The 20705-nt window shown below is 46.5% G+C and overlaps 1 protein-coding gene across 1 annotated transcript; it reads left to right on the forward strand.

Annotated features, from left to right (window-relative positions):
- Nucleotides 1–2959: 2959 nt before the first annotated feature.
- On the forward strand, nt 2960–20407 carry LOC109921801. The gene is made up of 8 exons (XM_020521848.2): nt 2960–3101; nt 5238–7853; nt 16572–16779; nt 17222–17360; nt 17975–18044; nt 18418–18464; nt 19018–19076; nt 20030–20407. The coding sequence occupies exons 1-8, from the start codon at nt 2975–2977 to the stop codon at nt 20070–20072; spliced, it is 3309 nt and encodes a 1102-aa protein (XP_020377437.2). The 5' UTR covers nt 2960–2974; the 3' UTR covers nt 20073–20407.
- The last annotated feature ends 298 nt before the right edge of the window (nt 20408–20705 follow it).

Here is a 20705-nt window from a genome sequence, read left to right on the forward strand (position 1 = left end):
AAAGATTGGGAGCAATTTAAAAACCCTCAAAGGATGACCAAGAAACTCATCAAGGAAGGGGAATGAAAATATAAATACAAACCAGTGAGTAGCATAAGGGCAGATTTGTAAAAACCTCTTTAACTATGTAAAAAGTAAAAGATTAGCTAGAAGGAAACTGCCATCCTCCCCTAGTGTGGCCTAAACGCTACTCCAGACCCACAGCAATGTGGTTCACTCTTAACTGCCCCTCTGTGCACTTAGGGATGGGCAATAAACGCTGACGCAGCCAGCACTGCCCACATTCTGTGAATGAATTTTTAAAAAACACACTGCTGCTACTGAGTGTCAGTGGTGGAGGGAGTGGATGTTTGTGGATGTGTGTCAATCAAGCAGGCTGCTTTTTCCTGGATGGTGTCGAGCTTATCAAATGTTGTTGGAGCTGCACCTTCCAGGCAGGTATAGAGTCTTCCATCACATTCCTGTCTTGTGCCTTGTAGATGGACAGGCTTTGGGGAGTCAAGGAGATGAGTTAATAGCAGGGCATTCAGTGATGGTGATGTCATTGAAAATCAAGGGGTGATGATTATATTCTCTCTTGGAGATAATGCCAGGCAGTGACTTTGTGTTGTGTGACTATAACTTATCACCTTGAGCCTGGGCATTATCCAGGTCTTGTTGTAGTTGGACTGGATCTGTATTTGCTTGAGATGTAACCTCATTGAAACTTACACAATCAGATTGATGTAGTGAGCATGTTTCCCCTGACTCTTGAGTCTAGAACCAGTAGACATAATCTCAGGAAAGGGGCAGACTATTTAGTGATGAAATGAGGAGGAATGTCTTCACCCAGAGGGTGGTGAGAGAACGTTTGGTATTCTTTCGCCCAGAAGCTCTGGAAGCTCAATCACTGAGTACGTTCAACACAGAGATTGCTAGGCTTCTGGAGACTAGTGGTAGTGAGCGATATAAGGTGGTGTGGGAGGTGTTATCGATGAGCAGGCTCAATGGGATGAATGGCCTACTAATGTACCCATGTTTCTTCCATTTGTGCATTTTGTAGACTCTCACTCCAGCACTGATCAAATCATCTGATCTACTGTGTCCCAAACTATAGCATGGAGAGTGGGATCAGCATACTGTATGGTATTATCTGTGTCACTACAGATGCCATGCATTGGAATGGTGTTGTAATGTTTGGGGTTGGGGGGTGGGGTGGGTGGTAGACTGGGAAACTGGAGTTCTCCATCTCTCTAAAACAATGGTGACTTCTCATGGTGAATAAGGAGATACTGTTCGGCAAGTGCGTCTGTCACCAGAGGTGCCCAGGTTGTGGAGAATCGGGGAAAGAACCTGGGGTGGGGGTGCGGAGAGGAGATGAGAATGTTTTATTTGAGGCAGTGAGTTGTTCTGATCTGGGATGCACTACCTGAAAGAACAACAGGAACTTTCTAAAGGAGGGGAATCAGGAAGATTTGCAGTCTTGTAGGAGAAAGAGCTTGGAGGGGGATGAATTGGGTAGATCTTTCACAGAGGCAGCACAGGCACAATGGGACGAATGGCCTCCACCTATGCTGGGTGATTCTACATGATTTGATTATTTTTAAGATAACAAGATATTTTATGTATATACAACTCTGAACCAGGCCATTTGCTCCATTGAGATTATGCTGGTGTTTATAGTCTCCTTTCATTCCAGTTACTACTTGTCAGCTTCCAGCTGATTTTTTTTTCCTTTTTCTTTTGTCTATTACTTTGTTTTCTTCTCTGAGCATCTGAACTGTTTGCCTCCTCCACTTCCTCTGAAAATCCATTCCATGTTCTAATGAGTCCTTGCTTCTCCCAGCCCTGATGGGGGCAATTGGGAATTTGCTGAAATTTTGGAAGTGATGACTTTCCTCCTGTAATCCCAGAAACAGAGTGCTGGTGAAACTCAGCAGGTCCAACAGCATCAGGAGAGAGAGAGAAACAGTTAACATTTCGAGTCCTGTCTAACTTTTCTTTAGGACTGAAGTGGCCTGAAAAACAGTGGGTTTGTGCTACTGACAGAGGGGGAGGAGGAGAGAAGGGGACAGATAGAGAGGTGCCCAGAAGGAAGACAAAAGGAAGTGCTAAGGGAGTGTAGTGGAGGAGTGCTATAGATGAAGAATAGGTGTTAATAGCAGGAACTAGGTCAGCCTCACTGACAACAAACAAGAGACAGGGTGGGGGAGGGGGGTAGTGTGGAATCAGAATGGAGGACAGTGATCATGTTGAACGCAATGTTGAGTCCTGAAGGCTGTAAAGTGCCAGAATGAAGTGGTGCTCCTCCAGCTTCCATTCAGCTTCACTGAAACACTACAGCAGGCCCAGGATGGAAACACTAGCATGAGAGCAGATGGTGTGTTTAAACGACAAGCAACTGAAAAATCAGAGTCATTTCTCCACACAGAGTGGAGGTGTTTACAGTGATTACCCAGTCTGTGTTTGGTCTCCCCAGTGTAAAGGAGACTGCTTTGTCAGCAGTGAATACAGCCGAGCAAATTGAAAGAAATACAAGTGAAATGCTGCTTCACCTGGAGGATGTGTTTGGGATCATGGACAGTGAGGGGGGTGTAAATGAACATTCAAGTGTCACACCTTCTGCAAATGGATGGGAAGATGCCAAGGGTGACACTAATCCAATTAGGCCCAGAAGCTATTGAGAGGCAGTATTTCCCTATAGCTTTGAAAGATATCTTGCTGTACATTATTAGTATAATACACTTTGGAGCATTGTTGTCATCTAACCCATCCACTGGCTCACCACGAGCAATGCCACAGAAGATCAATGAGCATTGGGAAAGCAGGACATTGATGGTGAGAGTGGACGTTTCTAATGATCCGATAGCAGAGAGATAGGAGATATTACAAGCTGTGAGGACAGTGTTAATGGCTATCTCTAAGCTTGTCTGTAACGGAGGACGAGGGAGAAAGGGGGTGTCGATGAGGACTCTCTGAGCATCTTGGCTGGGAAATGGGCAGAGACAGGAGGCTCATTCTGTCACTGTTATGGATTCCCTTGGGGTCTAATTATCTGCTATTCTTATATTTTTCAGATAATTTGCTTTCTTCTTCCTCTCAGCATATCTCTCTAACTGAAGGCAAGTTTAACCCTCTCTACCTCTACTCTCATTTCCCGTAAACACTGTGTTTATAGGATTGCAACTTATAAAAATAGAATCTTCAATGTCAGTTTAGATAGGTCATTGCTCTGAGCCCAGGGCCTGGATTATCATCTGGAGTCAATCCTGAGGCATCTGCCCACTTTTGTCCCATGCTGTCCCCAAAATCCAACCTCTGTCCAGGGGTGGGGAGGGGATCTGACCCTTGGAGGGTATTGACCCTGGGGATCTGGTCTGAGGATTGATCTCTGGCAGTAAGGCCTGGGAATTGACCACCCCGGGGGAGGCTTTGACCCTTGGAGAGGAAGGTGGTGGGTTTGACCCCAGGGGTAATGTTGACCTTTCTTTGGCCAGCCCAAGGTGTCTTCCCCAATTGGTAAGAGCAGCATCTCATTGTTCTGCTTTGTGACATTCTGTTTTAGGATTATTTTATCTAATCTTTCTTTTAACAAATAGCCACATTCTCAAAACACCTGGATTTGAACATTAATGAACCAGCTAGCAGAACATCAAACCCAAAGGAGTGAATGAGTGGAAAGGCAAATAGACACAAACACAAGCTGATAATTGTCAGTCTATGTTGGTGGATTGCAGCGGCTCAAGAAGGCAGCTCGCCACCATCTTCTCAAGGGGCCTGTGTCCGATGACACCTCTCTCACTGACACCTGAAGAAGGAGCAAAACTCCGAAAGCTTCAAATAAACCTGTTGGACTATAATCTGGTGTCGTGTGATTTTTGACCTTGACCACCCCATCCAGCACCGGCACCTCCAAATCATTCTCAAGGGGCAACTAGGGACGGGCAATAAATACTGGACCAACCAGTGATGCCCAGGTCCCACGAATGAATAAAAAAGGGTTACTAAGCACAATCTTGTAATTATACTTTAATGACCCTGCAAATTTATATTGAGGCCATGGCAGTGATTGGGAGTTTGTCTAGACAGAATTGTTATGGTGCACTGAGGGCATTCAGCCCATCATGTCTGAACATTTTAACTTTGTGCCAGTCTCCTGCCGTTTCCTTGTAACTCCACACATTGCTTCTGTTTAAATAATCTTCCAACGCCCTCTTGAATGCCTTGTCTGAACTGGTTTCCACAACATTTCCAGGCCCTGACCCAACCACTCGCTGAGTGAGAAAGCTTTCTCTCATCTCCTATTGCTGCTTTTGCAAATCCCTTCCAACATTGTTGTCCTCTGGTTCCTGATCCCTTTACAAGGGGGAGCAGTTTCTCCCTATATTTTCTGTCCAGACTCCTTATAATTTTGAGAAAACTTCTGTCTTCTCCTCTGCAAGGAAAACTGTCTTAGTTTCTCCAGACTATCCTCATCATTGAAGTATCTCATCCCTGGAACCATTCTCAAATCTCCTCTGCGCTCTCTCCAATTTATTCACATCCTTCCTATAATGTGGTGCTCAGAACCACATGCAATACGCTAGCTGAGATCTAACGTGTCCTATATAAGTTCATTGCAATATCCCTCTGTTTAAATAGTGGCTGTGAGCCCATGCATGAACGCAATAGACATAGAGTTTGAGCAGTCAATTCTTTGAGTCCGAGTTGCTTGGCTTTATTTGCTTTTTGTGTCTATTATGATAATTCAAGGAGCCCTTTCAAGGGGAATTATCTTCATCCTGGTGTCTTGATGCAATGTTCTAGCATTTCTGGTGTTGTGGTGTGGGATTGCAGGAGGGAGTTCGGATGCAGAAGGTGAAATGAAATGTATTTATTCATTGGTGACAATACCCTTTCTAAAGGCAGAAGGTTATCCAATGAGACCTATCCTTTCTCTTTGAGTTGTAATCTTAATGCCCAGTACTGGCTGCAAATGTTGTCACGTTGTTTGTATTCTTTTCTTTAGTTTTCTGTTCCCTTTTTAATTGCCATTTTTCTTCCTAACTACCCCGTCTCATAAGGGGGTCAGTGGTGACGAGTGCATTTTTCCTAATGCTGCATTGCTGTTGCTGACTTATTTGTGAGGCAAGTGTCCTTCCATGCATGGCTGCTGAGATCATTTCTGTCTCCCTTGTGTCCACCAAGCATTGCATGCTGTGAGACTGGTTTGTCTGGTTTTTATGGTTTTCTGAATTTCTCTTGCTGTCTGCTCACAGAGAGATTGCAACTCCAAACGCTCCTCTCTGGTCACAGTCTGTCTTCACAACAGCCGAGCTGTGTGAGCGTTTCTGAAACGATCGGGTCTTTCCCACCTTCTGCCCTTGGCTCTGTTGTGACATCTGACATGCTCTCGGGTCAAGGTGGATCATCTGCCTTGAACCCCTCGTCGAAGAAGACTGCTCTGTCGGACAGTGAGCAGGAACGTTTAGGATCTGCAGTCCCTCGTGGAATGAGCAGCCTCTATGGGAATGCTTCTGGGAACAACACAGCCTTCAGGGGCTCTCAGCCTGGAGGAAGTGTCTTTGATAACTACAGTTGGATGAGCCAACCTGAGCTGGTATTTGGGAAGCAGGAATCTCAACGAGTACTGGAAGCAGTGGAAGTTTGTCAAATGGAGCGAGTTCACCATGGGACTGGGGCAGAGCACGCTCCTGAGGAGCCAGCAAAAAGTGACCCTTCTTCAATTGATTCTTCACAAGAAGAAGATTCGTTGGAAAGAATTAGTCCTGACTCTCCTTTCGAGGTGCTTGCCGAAATGCAAGAGAAGGGACCTTGTGCTGAAGAGACTTCAAAGTCATTGTCTATTGTGGATGAGCGCAATGTGGATCTGAACCTGCCTCAGAAGCTTCCCCCATTCACAGCAGGGATTGAGACTGATCCATTGGGTCAAACAATGGCCAGAACTGAAGCTGAAACAGTTGCTGCTATTGGGCCAAAGTCCAGTTTGAAGACAGGAGAACTTCCGCACGCTGTGCCCTGCCCTCGAGCAGGTGTCCAGCAGGAGACTCCTGACAGACAAAGCAGCATCGGAGAAGGAGATGTCTTCAGGCCAAATGCCATCACAGGAGGTGGGATTTCCATGGACATAACTTCCAAAAGCTTTCAACCTTCTGTCTGTGGATCAATGAGCAGACCACAGGATTCGATTCCTGGAGATCCACTTTCTCAGCCGCTTAATAAAAGAAAGATGGTCTACGGTCTTGAAATGGACCTGGATCTTTCAGACAGGATGCTGGAGCCAGTAAGTGGCCCTGGAACTGACAGACTCTCTCCTTACTCGCTTATAAAGATTACCCCAGATGAGCCTGTGAACCTTTCTGTGCAAGTACCCACATCCACCAGTGCTGGCATCAAGACTCTGCCCGATGTTGGGCATGAGGGTCAGATTGACCCTCTAAATAGGAGCAGTGAACCCTCAGCAGAGGTACCACACAGAGACCCAATGGATGAGCCACAGCCTCTGAAGAAAGAGGCAAAGGAGATTTCCCCTGGTAAGGAAACTCACCAACTCCGTGAAGATCCAGCTTCAACCTGGGGCAGCTCACAATGCCCAGCCCTTGAAGGAGCCACTGCCCTTGATCGTGTTCTGTCCGTGAGATTGGAGAATATGGAGGCAGACAGTTCCGGAGAATCTGATGACACCGTTATTGAAGATGTCAGGTCCATCCCAGTGGGGACCCCCTCGTGTGGGAAGGAGCAGTCAGGTGATACAGGCACCACTGAGAAACTGGTTTTTGTGCCAGTGTTAAATCTTACAGAGACCAGGGAGCAGACGGTCAGTGACAGACAGAGAGAGTCTGTGAATCTTCAATCCACAGGCACTGGAGGAGATAGGACACTGTCTGCAGAAACCAAAGGCTGTCCAGCAGAAAGCCCAGTACTGGTTGGAGCTTCACCTGGGCTTGGTCACACAGGAGAAGTGGTGTCGGAACAAAGACCAATGCCTTCTCAAGAAGTTGTACCTTCAGTCTGTGCAGTTTCCCCTTCCTCACCTCCGGCCGCCAGTTACCAATTAGATGAGCATATGTCTACAGTAGAAGAAACTGGCAAACGTGAGCCAAGATCTGGTTCTCCAGTCTTGCCAACCTTGTCCCATGTGGACCAACCGCACTGGCACCCACGTGGCCTGTCTCCAACTGATTCTCCTACCACTCAGCAGTCAGCAGACTTTCCTGTCTTCAGTGCTGATAGCGGGGAGCATTCTGTGGTGGAAGGTTCTTCTCCTTTACAAGAGATGATTCGGAGATCAGCAGCCCAAAGGGGCCACGTTTTTGGGGAAATGCAGTCTGTGTCCGTGAAACCAGCTCCACCCCAATCGATCATCATCAAATCCACACCCATAGTTACTGAAACCCCTACATTCGTTGTCAGATCAGCTAATGGTCCAGCGAAGGCCCAGGAGGGAGTGGCTGAGGGAACAATCAAGGCTTTAGATTCTGTGTCACCATCTTCAGTCGGACTGGCTGGAGTCGAACAACCAACCGTGAAGCAGGAAGTAGCCAATCTCAGCGCTTCAGGAAGGAGGGACACACAGAAAGATCAAAGAGCCAAGGATGGACAGAGCTTCATAGGGTCTGATGACAGAGTCCAGCCCCAGTTAACCACCGCTCCTCAGGCACTGAGCAAACTAACCCTCCAGCAATACTCTCCCATCGAGGAGCCAGGAAGAGACGAAGGCCTGACCCTGCATCTGGCCCAGCCCCTTGTGGACACGGCCCCTCCAAGTGACTCCAAAGTGAGACCAGAGCTGAAATCACAAACTGTCTCGGAGCCTGTGCAGATGGAAAGGCCTGTTGGTGGGGAGGCTTCTGATAGGCTGAGTAAAATGGCAGGTAAAAGCTTTTGCTGTCTGTACCTTCCTCATTTTATTAACTGCACCCATTGTCTTTAACCCATTTGTCATCACCTTCATAAACCTGACCTACGTCCACTGAGCTGTATGTGTCTGACTGCCTGCACCATGTCTGCTCAGGTTTGTCTGTTTTGAATCCCCATCAACAGCCTCAAGGTGTGTATGATTCTGTTAGTTTCTTCTTTTAGAGTCTCACCCCATGTTCAAATCCTTCTATGGCCTTAACCCTCCCTATCTCTGCCACTTCCTCCAGCCCGTACGCCTCTCCCTAACTCTGCCACCTCCTCGGGTTCTGGCCTCTCAATCATCCCCAGTTCCCATCACTCCACTGTTGGAGGTCATGCCTTCAGGCGCCTGGTGCCCTGAGATCAGGAATTCCCTCCCTAAACCGCTCTGCTCCATGCCCCCTTCGGGGGGGGGGGGAGGGGGGAGCCAGCATTACCCGTGATGGAGTAGGTGGAAGGAAGGCTGTTCAGTTGTGGGTGATATTACTTTCAGATGTTTAAAAGTAAGAATGAGTGGTAATCTCATTGAAACACGAAAGATGCTGATGGGTCTCGACAGACTGAATGAATATCCAGAGGATGTTTCCCCTTGTGAGGGGAGGTTGGAATTGATCGCCCCAGTTTGAGGGAAAGGGCTCTCCCACTGAAGACAGATGTGGACAAATGTCCTGGCTCAGAGGGTGATTCGTAATCAGAAATCTCTTCTGCAAGAGGTAGTGGTGACTAGGTCGTTGGTTTTATTTGAAGCTGAGTTAGATTTTGGGTGGGAAATATTTCTAAACCAGTCGACAACTCCTGCTCTTGAGGGACCGTCTGACAGAGCAGAATGCGACTATTGTCTCACACTTTTTGTTTCTGTTATTGGCCAGTTCTAGTTTCCCTGATTTACCTCCCTTGTTCAGTACCCTCTGTACCATGCCCTCCCACCCCAAACCTTCACTCTTACCTTTCCACACCCTGTCCGTTTCCCACCGGGGCAATTTTTAAAATATATACTCGTAGGACGTGGGTGTTACTGGAGAAGTCCAGCATCTAATGCCTATCCCTAATTGCCTAGAGAGCAGTTAGGAATCAACCACCTTACTGTGGTCTAGGGTCATGTGTAAGCCAGACCAGGTAAAGATGGCAGATTTCTCGCTCTAAAGGGCATTAGTGACCCAGATGGATTTTTTCCAATAATTAGCAGTGGTTTGCTGGTCATCATTACACTATTAATTCCAGACTTTTTTATTGAATTCGAATTCCACCATCTGTCATGGCAGGATTCAAACCCAAATCTCTGGGATATTGCCTGATTCTCTGGGTTAGTAGCTTGGTTATAATACCACTCGGTCATTGTCTCTCCCTGTTGTTTACATTGCTGCACAGTAGGAGGCTCACAGGATGTGGGCGTCTCTCGCTAGGCCAGCATTTATTGCCATTCCCTAATTGCCCAGAGGGTTGTTAAGTGTTGACCACATTGCCGTGAATCTGGAGTCACATGTAGGCCAGACCAGGTAAGGATAGCAGCTTTCCTTCTCTGAAGGACATTAGTGACCCAGATGGGTTTTTCCGATAATCGACAATGGTTTAATGATCGTCAGTAGACTCTTGATTCTTTATTGAGTTCAGCTCCCAGCATCTGCCATGGTGGAATTTGAACCCGGGGCCCTAGAATATTAGCTGAGTTTCTGGATTAGTAGTCTAGTGGTAATACCACTAGGCCATTGTCTCCCCAGTAGTGCACAGCAAGATCCCACACACACTGGTCAGATCATCAATTTGAGTGATGTTGATTTGAGGATTAAATATTAACTCCAGACAGAGCTCTTGCTCTTGTCAATGACGCTTTGGACTCTGTGAACAACTGTGTCTCTGTAGCCATTGCAGCACAGCCACAGCACTGCATTGGCAGAGTCTGCCTGGAAGATGTAGTCGGTTTCTTTAATGAGACTGGGTTCAACCTGTTCCCACATGAGGTCAGAGTATCTTTTACAGGTTTTGGGGAAGAGAATGGTGTTGAAGGGGCTGAGTGATCCCCATTCCTCAAACAAACTGCTCTCCTCTCAAAGATGAGCAGAATACTGCAGATGCTGGAAAACAGAATGTTGGAGAAACTCAGCAGGTCTGGCAGTGTCTGTGGAGAGAAATGCGCTGTGTTAATGTTTTGACGGCAGTAGAACAGACAAAGAGTCTGACCAGAATCGAAGAGTGCACTATTTCTCTCTCCACTGATGCAGTCAGATCTGCTGGGTTTCTCCAGCATTCTTTTTGTTTCTGCTGGCCCCTATCCCCCGCCCACCCACTACCCCCACTCCACTGCACTTTGTAATCACCCCATTGCTTCTCCCCAGCCCTCAGATTTGTTGCAGAATGGGGGAGGCAAGGGGTTAATTTTTAGAATGTTCTTTAGTAAATTTTCTGCATGTTGTTCACAGACATTTCATGAATAGAACAGCTCTTTATTCCTTGCCTGGGACTCTGAGACTTACTCAACTGTGCTGCCTGCTGGCTATAGACTTCAGCTACCCTGTGACAGGGAACAGTTTACATACACAGCTTCTATTTTGAATGTTTATATTGGCAGATCGAATGCTTAAACATTCAGAAAGTGTTACTGAGGATTATGATAGTGGGACATGCAGAATAATCAGTGTTCCGTGTGATGAGGAGTTGAGGCCAAATTATATTGACTACGATGAGAGAGTGGAGGAAAATTGGACCAGGAACTGGAGATGTCATTAATCCCAGATTTTAGGATCCTGGGTTTGAAACAATCAAATTGAATGTTCACATTAGGAACAGAAACTTCCTCCTGTAAACATGTTACGTTGTAATTACATCTCCTCCCTTGGTTGCTCAATGCTCATTCTCCCACCCTACTCCCAAACATAAAACACAAGAAATAAAGTTCAAGGATAGGCCATTAGCCCCCTTAGGCCTGTTCCATCATTCAACTAGATCCTGGCTAACCTTCTGCTCCAACAACATTTTTCTGTACTACTCCATTTGCTTTGATGCTTTACAATTGAAAATCTGAGAATTCATGAACCCGCCCAATGATAGAGCAACCAGAGCCTCCAGGGTAGAGAATTCCGAACGTTCTCCACCCTCTGAGTGAAGGGAATCATCCTCATCTCTGTCCTGAACTGCTTGCCCTTTTCCTGAAATTGTCCAGGTTGTAGATACTGACCCTCCTCCCAAGCTGGGGGAAACAGCTGTTTGGATGACTTGATGGGTCAAATGGCCTGTTTCTGCACTGTAGGGATTCTATGATCCTGTTTACATCTAGCCTGTTGAGCCCTGTAAGAATTATGTATGGTATCACTTCTCATTCTTCAAAACTGTAGAGAATCCAGGTCCAGACTCCTCGGTAACTCTCTGTGGGACAGTCTTATCGGGTGGGGATTGAGTCATTACAGTGTGATCTGTTGACAGTGGTTATAAATGAATAGGCAGGAATTTATAAAGGTGGAGGGGTGTACTGTTGCGTTTATGTGCAATGTATTATACAACTAACTGCTTGATGAACCATGAGGTCACGAGGGTATCTGTGCTCGTCGTGACTGTATCATGCTATGGGTTTGCTGGTTAATTTCAACATGGATATTTCATGTAGCTATTTACCCCAATGTGAATGAGGAATGTATACTCATTGGAATTTAGAAGAATGAGGGGAGATCTTGTAGACACATACAAAATTGTGAAGGGAACAAATAAGACAGAAGCAGGGAGGTTGTTCCCACTAATGGTTGAAAGTAGAGCTAGGGGGCATAGCCTCAAAATAAGAGGGAGTAGATTTCAGACTGAGTTGAGGAGGAACTTCTTCACCCAAAGGGTTGTGAATCTGTGGAATTCCCTTCCTAGGGAAGCAGTTGAGGCTTCCTCATTGAATGTGTTTAAGGCAAAGATAGATTTTTGAACAGTGAAGGAATTAAGAGTTATGGTGAGCCGGGGCGGGGTAAGTGGAGCTGAGTCCATGGAAAGATCATCCATGATCTTACTGAATGGTGGAACAGGCTGGAAGGGCCAGATGGCCTACTGCTGCTTCTATTTCTTATGTTCTTATGTTGTCCTCTCTCAAGGGTTTTCCAAACCTGGTCTTCCCATAAGCCTTGTCAATTCCTAGGGGGCATTCTTCCCCTGAAGAGCCCCATAAATCTACCAACTGATGCACTATTGCATCTGTGACCCCTACCCCACTTACCGACCCCCCCCCCCACCACCACCACCACAGTGTTGTCACTTCTGGAATGGAGCTAAAGACTAAGAAATCACCCAGACCTGTTTGGATGCAGCTTTGGATACTAAAGGAAGTAATACTTTTATTCTGAAAAGTGAAGGAGACAACAGAAGTAACTTGGTCCATTACCTTAATCTCTGTCATTAAGAAAACGTTAGAGTCTATTCTGAAGGATGTAATAGCGCTCGGCATTCCTGCCAATTTTGTTTTGTTTTGTTCTGTTCTGTTCGGATCTCTGAGATCCGACCTGGAAGTCAATGCTGTGAACGGTGTCAACACAACAATCACCAGGCATGGAAACTCAGAGCTGGGGGTCTAGAGGTAAGATTCATAGCAAAGTGTTTGGAGATATGTAATGTGATAAATCAAAGGCAGCATGGCTTCATGAAAGGGAAACCATGTCAGACAAGTTTATTAGAGTTCTTTGAGAAAATAGCAAGCCGAATAGATAAAGGGGAAGCAGAGAACGTAATATACTGGACTTCCAAAAAGTATCTGATAAGGTACTACTGCATGTAAGGCCATTTAAAGTTTTGGCAAAGATCTGAAGCTCACGTTGTGGATGCTCCAGAACTACGCAGGAAAGAGGGAAGAACACTTGTACAAGATCCTCGCTTTAAACAGATATCCCCACAACTTCATCTATAGATATCTACAAAACAGACAACAACAGGAGGACACAATACGCCCTAACACGCTGACCACACTGCCCTACATCAGGAACATATTGGAACTGACAACAAAACTCCTAAGACCACTAGGAATCACGGTGGCCCACAAGCCCACATCCACTCTACGACAAACATTTACAAGGATTAAAGACCCCATTCCCACCACATGCAGAACGAACAAGGTTTACAAAATACCATGCAATGACTGCCACAAACATTTACATCGGACAGACAGGAAGGAAACTAGCCATCAGAATACACTAATATCAGCTAGCAGCAAAACGGCACGACGAACTCTCCTTAATATCGGTACGTTCAGACAATGAAGGCCATCAATTTAACTGGGACAAGGTAACCATAGTAGCCCAAGCCAAACATAGACATGCATGGGAATTCCTGGAGGCATGGTTCTCCACCCGTACTTCAATCAACAAACATATAGATTTGGACCCTATATACAAACCCATATAGATCAAAACCGGAAATGACACCATAATGGACTGAACAGTATAAATTCCAGGTGGATAGAATAACATTGCTTCATCGGAGGCTCCACTGATGACGTCACCTAGCATGGTGATGAAACGTCTGGACAAAAACAAGCCAGCTCAGCAAGCAAGTCAACAACCTTATAAAGCTACTTAGTAAGGTAAGAACCCATGATCTTGGAGATATTGTGTTAGCAGGGATAGAAGATTAGGGCCCTGGGTAGTGTTGGAGAACAGAGAGACCTAGGGGCTCAGATACATAATTCTTTGAAATTTGCATCACAGGGTGGTTAGGAGGGTCTTTAGCAAACTTGCCTTCATTGCTCAGGCCTTTTGAAAGTATAGGAGTTGGGATGTCATGTTGGAAGTTGTACAGGAGGTTGGTGAGGCCTCTTCTGGAATACTGTGTTCTAGTTATGCTGCCTTTGATTTATCACATGACATATTTCCAAATGCTCTGCTATGAATTCTGGTCTCCCTGTTTTAGGAAGAATATTATTAAACTGGAGAGGGTTCAGAAGAGATTTGCCAGACGTTGTCAGGAATGGAGGGTTTGAGTTATAAAAATAGACTAGATAGGCTGGACTTTCTTCACTGGAGTGTAGGAGGTTGAGGAGTGACCTTCTGATGTTTATAAAATCATGAGAGGCATAGATAAGGTGAATGGCAGGTGTCTTTCCCTAGGGTGGGGAGTTCAAAACTAGGGGGCATATTTTTAAGGTGAGAGGAGAAAGTTTTTTTAAAAAGGACATGAGGGCAACTTTTTTTAAACATAGTGGTTAGTGTATGGGATGAACTGCCAAAGGAAGTGGTAGATGTGGGTATAGTTACAATGTTTAAAAGACATGGATAATTTCTTGAATAGGAAATGTTTGGAGGGATATGAGCCAAGCGTAGGCAGGTGTGACTAGTTTAGTTTGGGAACATGGTTGGTATGGATTGGTTGGACCGAAGGGTCTGTTTCCATGCTGGATGTCTCTATGACTAATAGAAGACAAAGTGTTGGAATGTGGGAGGCATTTTCAGGATGACAACCTGTAACTAGTGGAGTGCCACAAGGATCAGAGCTGAGGCCACAATTATTTACAATATCTATTAATGACTTGGATGAGGAAACTGAATGTGGTATAGTTGAGTTTGCAGGTGGCAGAAGTAGGTGGGAAGGCAGGTGCTGAGGATGACAGTCTGCAGAGGGATATAGACAGGTTGAGCAAGTTGGCAAATACTTGACAGATGGAATATTATGTGGGAAAATGGGAGGTTCTGCACTTTGGCTGGAAGAAAAGTGGAGCTGAATATTATTTAAATGGAGAAAGACTGCAGAAAGCTGCAGAAAAGAAGGATTTAGGAGTCCTTGCCCATGGATCACTAAAAGCAAGCATCCAAGTTCATTGGGTAATAGGAAAGGCAAATGGAATGTTAGCCTTTTATTTCAAATGGAGCATAAAATTAGGGAGTTTTTACAAGGCAGTCGTCAGGCCGCAGCTGGAATATTGTGAACAATGTTCATTCCCTTATCGAAGGAAAGATGGTCCAAAAAAGGTTCACTACGCTGATCCCGGGTATGGAGGGAGACTGAGTAGCTTGGGCTTGTACTCATTGAAGTTTAGAAGAATGAGATACATACAAACGAGATTCTTAGAGGACTCAATAAGGTAGATGCAAAGAGGTTGTTTCTGCTGTCGGGGAGCCTGCAACCACAGAGTTCAATCTCAGAGTAAGAGGTCACCCTTCTTAATACCAAGATGAGGGGGACTTTCTTGTTTGAGGCTAGTGATCTGTGGAATTGTTTACTGCAGAGGGCTGTCGTAGCTGGGTGTGTAAATATATCAGGATTGAGAGATACAGATTTTTAATTAGGAAGGGAATGAAAGGTTATGGCAAAAAGGCAGGAAAGTGGTGTTGAGGATTATCAGATCTCACTTAATGAGGGAGCAGACTTGATGGGCTAAATGGCTTATTTCTGCTGCTACATCTTATGGTCTACGGTTTGCCGTTGAGCCGTAGCTTCTTATTTCCAATGACTCTGATTTGAGGAATCGGTTATGTTGGGGACTGATTTGGATCTTAACAGTAGTCTTGTTTGTACAGTCTGTGTGAATGAGTTGTTTGTGTACAATGAGTAGATTAGGTCATTGCTCTGTTATGCAGTCAGCTGCTTCACTCTCTGAGCTGTGGATCAGGAGAAGCTTTGATGCATTCTGTCTCCTGACAACTCTCCTTATTCTCCCTCTCTCCTCTATTCCCCAGGTGTGACTGTGGCAATATGGGACACAACGTTAATGTCTTCAGCAAATAAGTATTCATTTTGACAGGGGTTACCAGGGAGGGGATGGCTGCGCAGCCGAACTGCTCCTGACAACAACTCATGGGGACTCCCTAGGTCAGTTGTGTGTTCAAACAAAAGGGAAAGTCTTCTCCCTCTCTCTCTCAGTATTTACTGAAAGGGTTTGTTTGTCACTGTGCCTGTGTTGTGGCTGCCAGGCCTCTGAGACACAATGCACTGGTTTCATTGTCTGTCTCTCCATGTGTTAGTGCTGCTGCTTGCTCGCTCAGCTTTAACACCCAACATAGCTCCCACATATTATCCCCAGCCCCTGGGGGTTCGGTGTGGCACCTGCACCACCTCATCCCAATGGTCGCTGGGAGTTCATGCCCCTGACAGCACTCCCGCACTCTGGGGAGAGTTGCATGTTAGTCCCATTGGGCGCTGAGTAGATTACCTGGCTCCAGCTTGTGGGGAGTTGGTTCAGTCTTATCAGTTGGTGTCCCTTGCTAATGGTGTGTTCTGTGTGCATGGACGAGACTCTGGGGTGTCTCCCACTTTGATCTGGTCTGAAGTCACACGACACCAGGTTATAGTCCAGGTGAAGTCACCTGATAAAGGAGCAGTGTGATGAAAGCTTGTAATTTCAAATAAACCTGTTGGACTATAACCTGGTGTCGTGTGATCCCAATCCAACACTGGCACCTCCACATCATGACTTTGATCTGGGTGAGTGAAGGCTTGAGGGTGTTTGACTTGGGGCCTGGAGGAAATGGCTTTAGGGCTTGGCAGGGTGTGAGTGGGGTATCGTGCCCACACCTGGCTCTGAGATGCCTTGGGCGTGACCCAAGAGCTTGAGTGCTTCCAGACTAACACACCCAAGGTCCTTTTATTTCACTCCCGCTTCCCCCACCCTAAACCCTTCCAGAGCAGCTCTAGATAGGCCTGGAGGAGAGATTGAGGGTGCAGTGGGAGATATATTTGCCACGATTCCCGATCCCACTCTTCCTGACCAATGTGGTTTTTCTCTCTCTCTCTCTCTCTAGTGAAAGGTCTGATCTACTGGCGTGACCCTAAGAAGACAGGGGTTGTGTTTGGGTCCATTCTGACCTTGCTGGTGTCACTGGCCGTGTTTAGTGTGGTCAGTGTCATGGCCTATCTCGTGCTGGCTTTGCTATCCGTCACCATCAGTTTCCGCATCTACAAGTCCGTGGTACAGGCTGTGCAGAAAACCAACGATGGAAATCCTTTCAAGTAAGGTTGCTGAAACTGCTTTGTTGGATGTGCATGTTTGTTTGATCATTTCTGACCTCCTCCTCCTTTCCCTGGGGTTGGGGTGGGGTAGGGAACACTGTGTGAGGATTCACAACTAATTCATAGCCCTCTGGAAGTGTGTGTGATTCCATCCAGAGACACGCTTGCAGATTGTGTGGAGGATTCTGAGAGGCATTGAGAATAATGAAAGCCCCATTCTGTGTAATGGGTCAGGCTCTTGGGGGAAGGATGGTGGAGATGAGGTGAGGGGAGGAACCTGATCACATTGACACACTGCCCCCCGATCTCTCCCTTCTGCCCTGCTGTGTCAGAATGGCCAGTGATTAAATGGAACCATCTGAATTGGGTGGGTGACTGCTGGTGGTATTTGTCCTGAAACCCAGGCTGTGCCAGTAACAGGATTTATCTTCACTCTGTCCAGGCCATATCTGGAACAGGACATCACCTTGTCCTCAGAAACATTCCATAAATATTGCAACATAGCCTTCACCCACCTGAACCGAGTGCTGAAATATCTGCTGCAGCTTTTCCTGGTCCAGGATCTAGTGGATTCACTAAAGGTTTGTGACCTGGTCTTTGAAATGTAAACGCTTGGGCTCTGATTTAATTACAGGCCACGATTAATTAGCAGCAAGACCTAGGCTTCTCCCTCTTTTTCATTCCCCTTCCTTCCAACCCCTCCATTCCCCCCCCCTCCTTTCCCTTTCTTTCTCTTTTTCTTTCTTTCTTTCTCTCTCTCTCCCTTCCCCTTCTCCTGCCTTGTGTCTCTCGGCCCCTTCTTTCCCTGTCTCTCGCTGTCTGTGCCCCCTTCTTTCTCTCTCGCTGTCTGTGCCCTCTCTCTCTCTGTGCTCCCTTCTTTCTCTCTCTCTCCACCCCGTCTTTCTCTCTCTCTGTCTCCGCCCCCTTCTGTCTGTCTGTCTCTCTCTCTCTGTGCCCCCTTCTTTCTCTCTCTGCCCCCTTCTGTCTGTCTGTCTCTCTCTTTGTGCCCCCTTTTCTCTCGGTCTCTCTCTCTCTGTGCCCCCTTTTTTCTCTCTCTCTCTCCCCCCCGCCACCGCCCCGACCCCAAACCTTTTCTGATGTAGATGCAGGTTTCCTGAGATTGGGATTGAGTTGGGTTGAAGAAACTTGCACTCCCTGTCATCTTGTGCCTGACATTTGCCTGTTCTTCCTGCAGCTTGCAGTTCTCATGTGGCTAATGACTTATGTTGGAGCTGTCTTCAATGGGTTGACTCTCCTGATTCTGGGTACGTTACAGCCTCACACTGTTTGATTGTTGTGAATCAAATTGTGGGGGAGACCTGGGGGATGGGAGGGCTGAGTGAGACTTTTTTTTTGCTGGGGGGAGCGGAGCAGAGCAGAGCCCCTGTGCTGGGAGGGAAGTGGGGTGGGATGAGAAACTTTGTGGAGGAGGCATGAGACAGTGTGTGATGGTGCAGGAGAGATTCGGGATGAGACATGTTCTGGGTGTGGGTGGGGTGAGAGTGGGGCAGACCTGGTATCTAATCCGGTTTCTCTGTTGATGGGAGACACCAGAACTGGTGCATTGTGTCGGGATGGCTGTCAGCATTGTGTGTATTTGTTCTAACTGTGATTTATTTTCTCCTTTGTCTTTTCTAGCCGTACTATTAACCTTCAGCATTCCGATCATCTATCAAACTTACCAGGTAGGTACCTGGGCTACTGTAGGCAGTGTCTGTGCCCTGGGGTTGCTCCCTCAGCCTCTGTACTGTGTGTCCTGCTGAATAGTGAGACACACGGAGTGGGGTCTGTTAGCTCAGTTGGCTGGATAGCTGGCCATACAGAGAAATGCCAAAAGCTTGGCTTCAATTCCTGCACTAGCTGAAGTGACCATGAAGGAAGCTCCTTCTCAACCTCCCCTCACCTGAGCAGGTTAAACCACCACCAATTGTGTCTCTCTGATGAAAGAGCAGCCCTATGATCTAATAGGACTATGGCAACTTTACCTTTAGTGGGACAGGATGGGTTCATTCTCAAGTTTTATGTTCAGGACCTCAAGGTTAACATGTCTTGGGGGTTTAGCGAGTGCCAGTTCTTCCGGGGACTCTGTTGTGTGTTTGGGTTGCTGGTTTAAGATTGTGGGTCTCCGCTGGCATCTGTATGTGGTCACTGCACCTGAGATCAGCAGAGATGTGATTTGGAAAGCAACAAAGTTACTTAAGGAGGAACTGTAACTCTTTGTCTTTTTTTTTGATACAGACGCAGATTGATCATTATTTTGAACTAGTTCAGAAACAGGCAACCTGTGCTTTTGGGAAGTGAGTATTGTTTAAATTCTCTGAAATGCCCCTTATGGGGGACATGTTCAAGCAGGGGATATAGAAAGTGCTTCAAATGGGGCTGAGACAAATGATTACTCTTCCACTCTGTCCCAGGAATCTGGCTTATGGCAACAGCTGAGGGGACAAAGCCAAATGTGTTCCCAGTCAGGCCTTACCCTCTGGAATCTGGTTCATGTGGAGTGTTCAAAGCCGTGCGTGGCTTTATTCCACAGTGAAGTCACAAAGACCTCTGATCCAGGCAAAGGATCTGAATGCCTCCTTGAACAATTACAGCTCAGTCTCTTTTCCCTCAAAGAGTTGTTGCTGTCTCTTTTTTCAAGGCAGTGGTGGTCTCTGCCTTCACCCCAACTCCATGGCACAGAATATTCACCATTTCTCTTCATTAAATTGACAGCCCTCATCCAATTTGTCCCTGTACCTTGGTGGCTCAGTGGTTGGCTCTGCTGCCTCATGGCATCAGTGAGCCGGGTTTGATTTCACCCTTGTGCGCCTGTCTGTGTGGAGTTTGCACATTCTCCCCGTGTCTGCCAGGTGCTCCAGTTTCCTCCCACAGACTAAAGATGTGCAGACTAGGTGGATTGACCATGCTAAATTGCCACATAGCGTCCAGGGTTGTGCAGTCTAGGTGGGTTAGCCATGAGAAATGCAGGGCTACAGGGATAGGGTGGGTCTGGGTGGAACGCTGTTTGGAGGATTGGTGTGGACACAATGGGCCGAATGGCTTGCTTCCACACAGTAGGGATTCTATGATCTGCACGTTATCCAAAGGACAGATCTGTTTTTTGTAAAATCAGCCGTCCCCTTTGTATGTTGATCACTCGGATAATGTTCTGTTTTCAATGCCCAGATAGGTTATTCGTGCTTTTGGATTTAATTCTGACGAATTTTCCAGATAATGTTAACCTGTGTGTGTGTCTGTCTCTACTCAGGATCCAAGACAAGCTTCCAGGTGCAAAACGAAAGAGCGAGTAGCAATGGGGTAGCCCGCTCAGCGGCCTCCATACGCACTCCTCCCCATGCCCCCCGCTACTAAACTATAACTCTGTGTATTGGAACTAAATGCTTGCTGTCTGTCTGCTTGGGCCTACGTTCCACCATTCCTGCTGTAGTGGACTACTTCTGGGATCTTGCAATTTGCTCCATTGTGGATTTGTTCTTGCCTCCCCTGGACTCTCTCCCTCCACCCCCAAGTCAATCTTGGCTGACAAGGGGGTTGCTAGTGCATTGTGTGTCTGTTGATCACTGGCTTAAGACATGTTCCTTTCTGCTGCTTCTGTTTCAATGAGATTATAAATATATATATTTTCCGTTTTTTGCCCTTTTCTGAAACACACTGTCTGTAAACTGCTGTAGAAATTACTGAGCAACAACAGGGCGGGGATTAAGAGAGAACCAACTCCCCGTCCCCAATTGTGTATATAATTGAGGGTGCATGTGAAAGTGTTTGTCACTGTAATTGAACAGTCCTTTGAGAAACTGGGGGAGGAGTGTGAAATACACAAGTGGTGGAAGAATTTCTGAATTGTAAGTGATGTATGTCTGTAGATAGTGTGTACGTGTGTGTGTGTGTGCGCCACTCAATCTGCCCCATTTTCCCCCCCCCCC

Source organism: Rhincodon typus, unplaced genomic scaffold (genome assembly GCF_021869965.1).
Source record: "Rhincodon typus isolate 14 unplaced genomic scaffold, sRhiTyp1.1 hic_rhity00002765, whole genome shotgun sequence".
NCBI lineage: Eukaryota > Metazoa > Chordata > Chondrichthyes > Orectolobiformes > Rhincodontidae > Rhincodon > Rhincodon typus.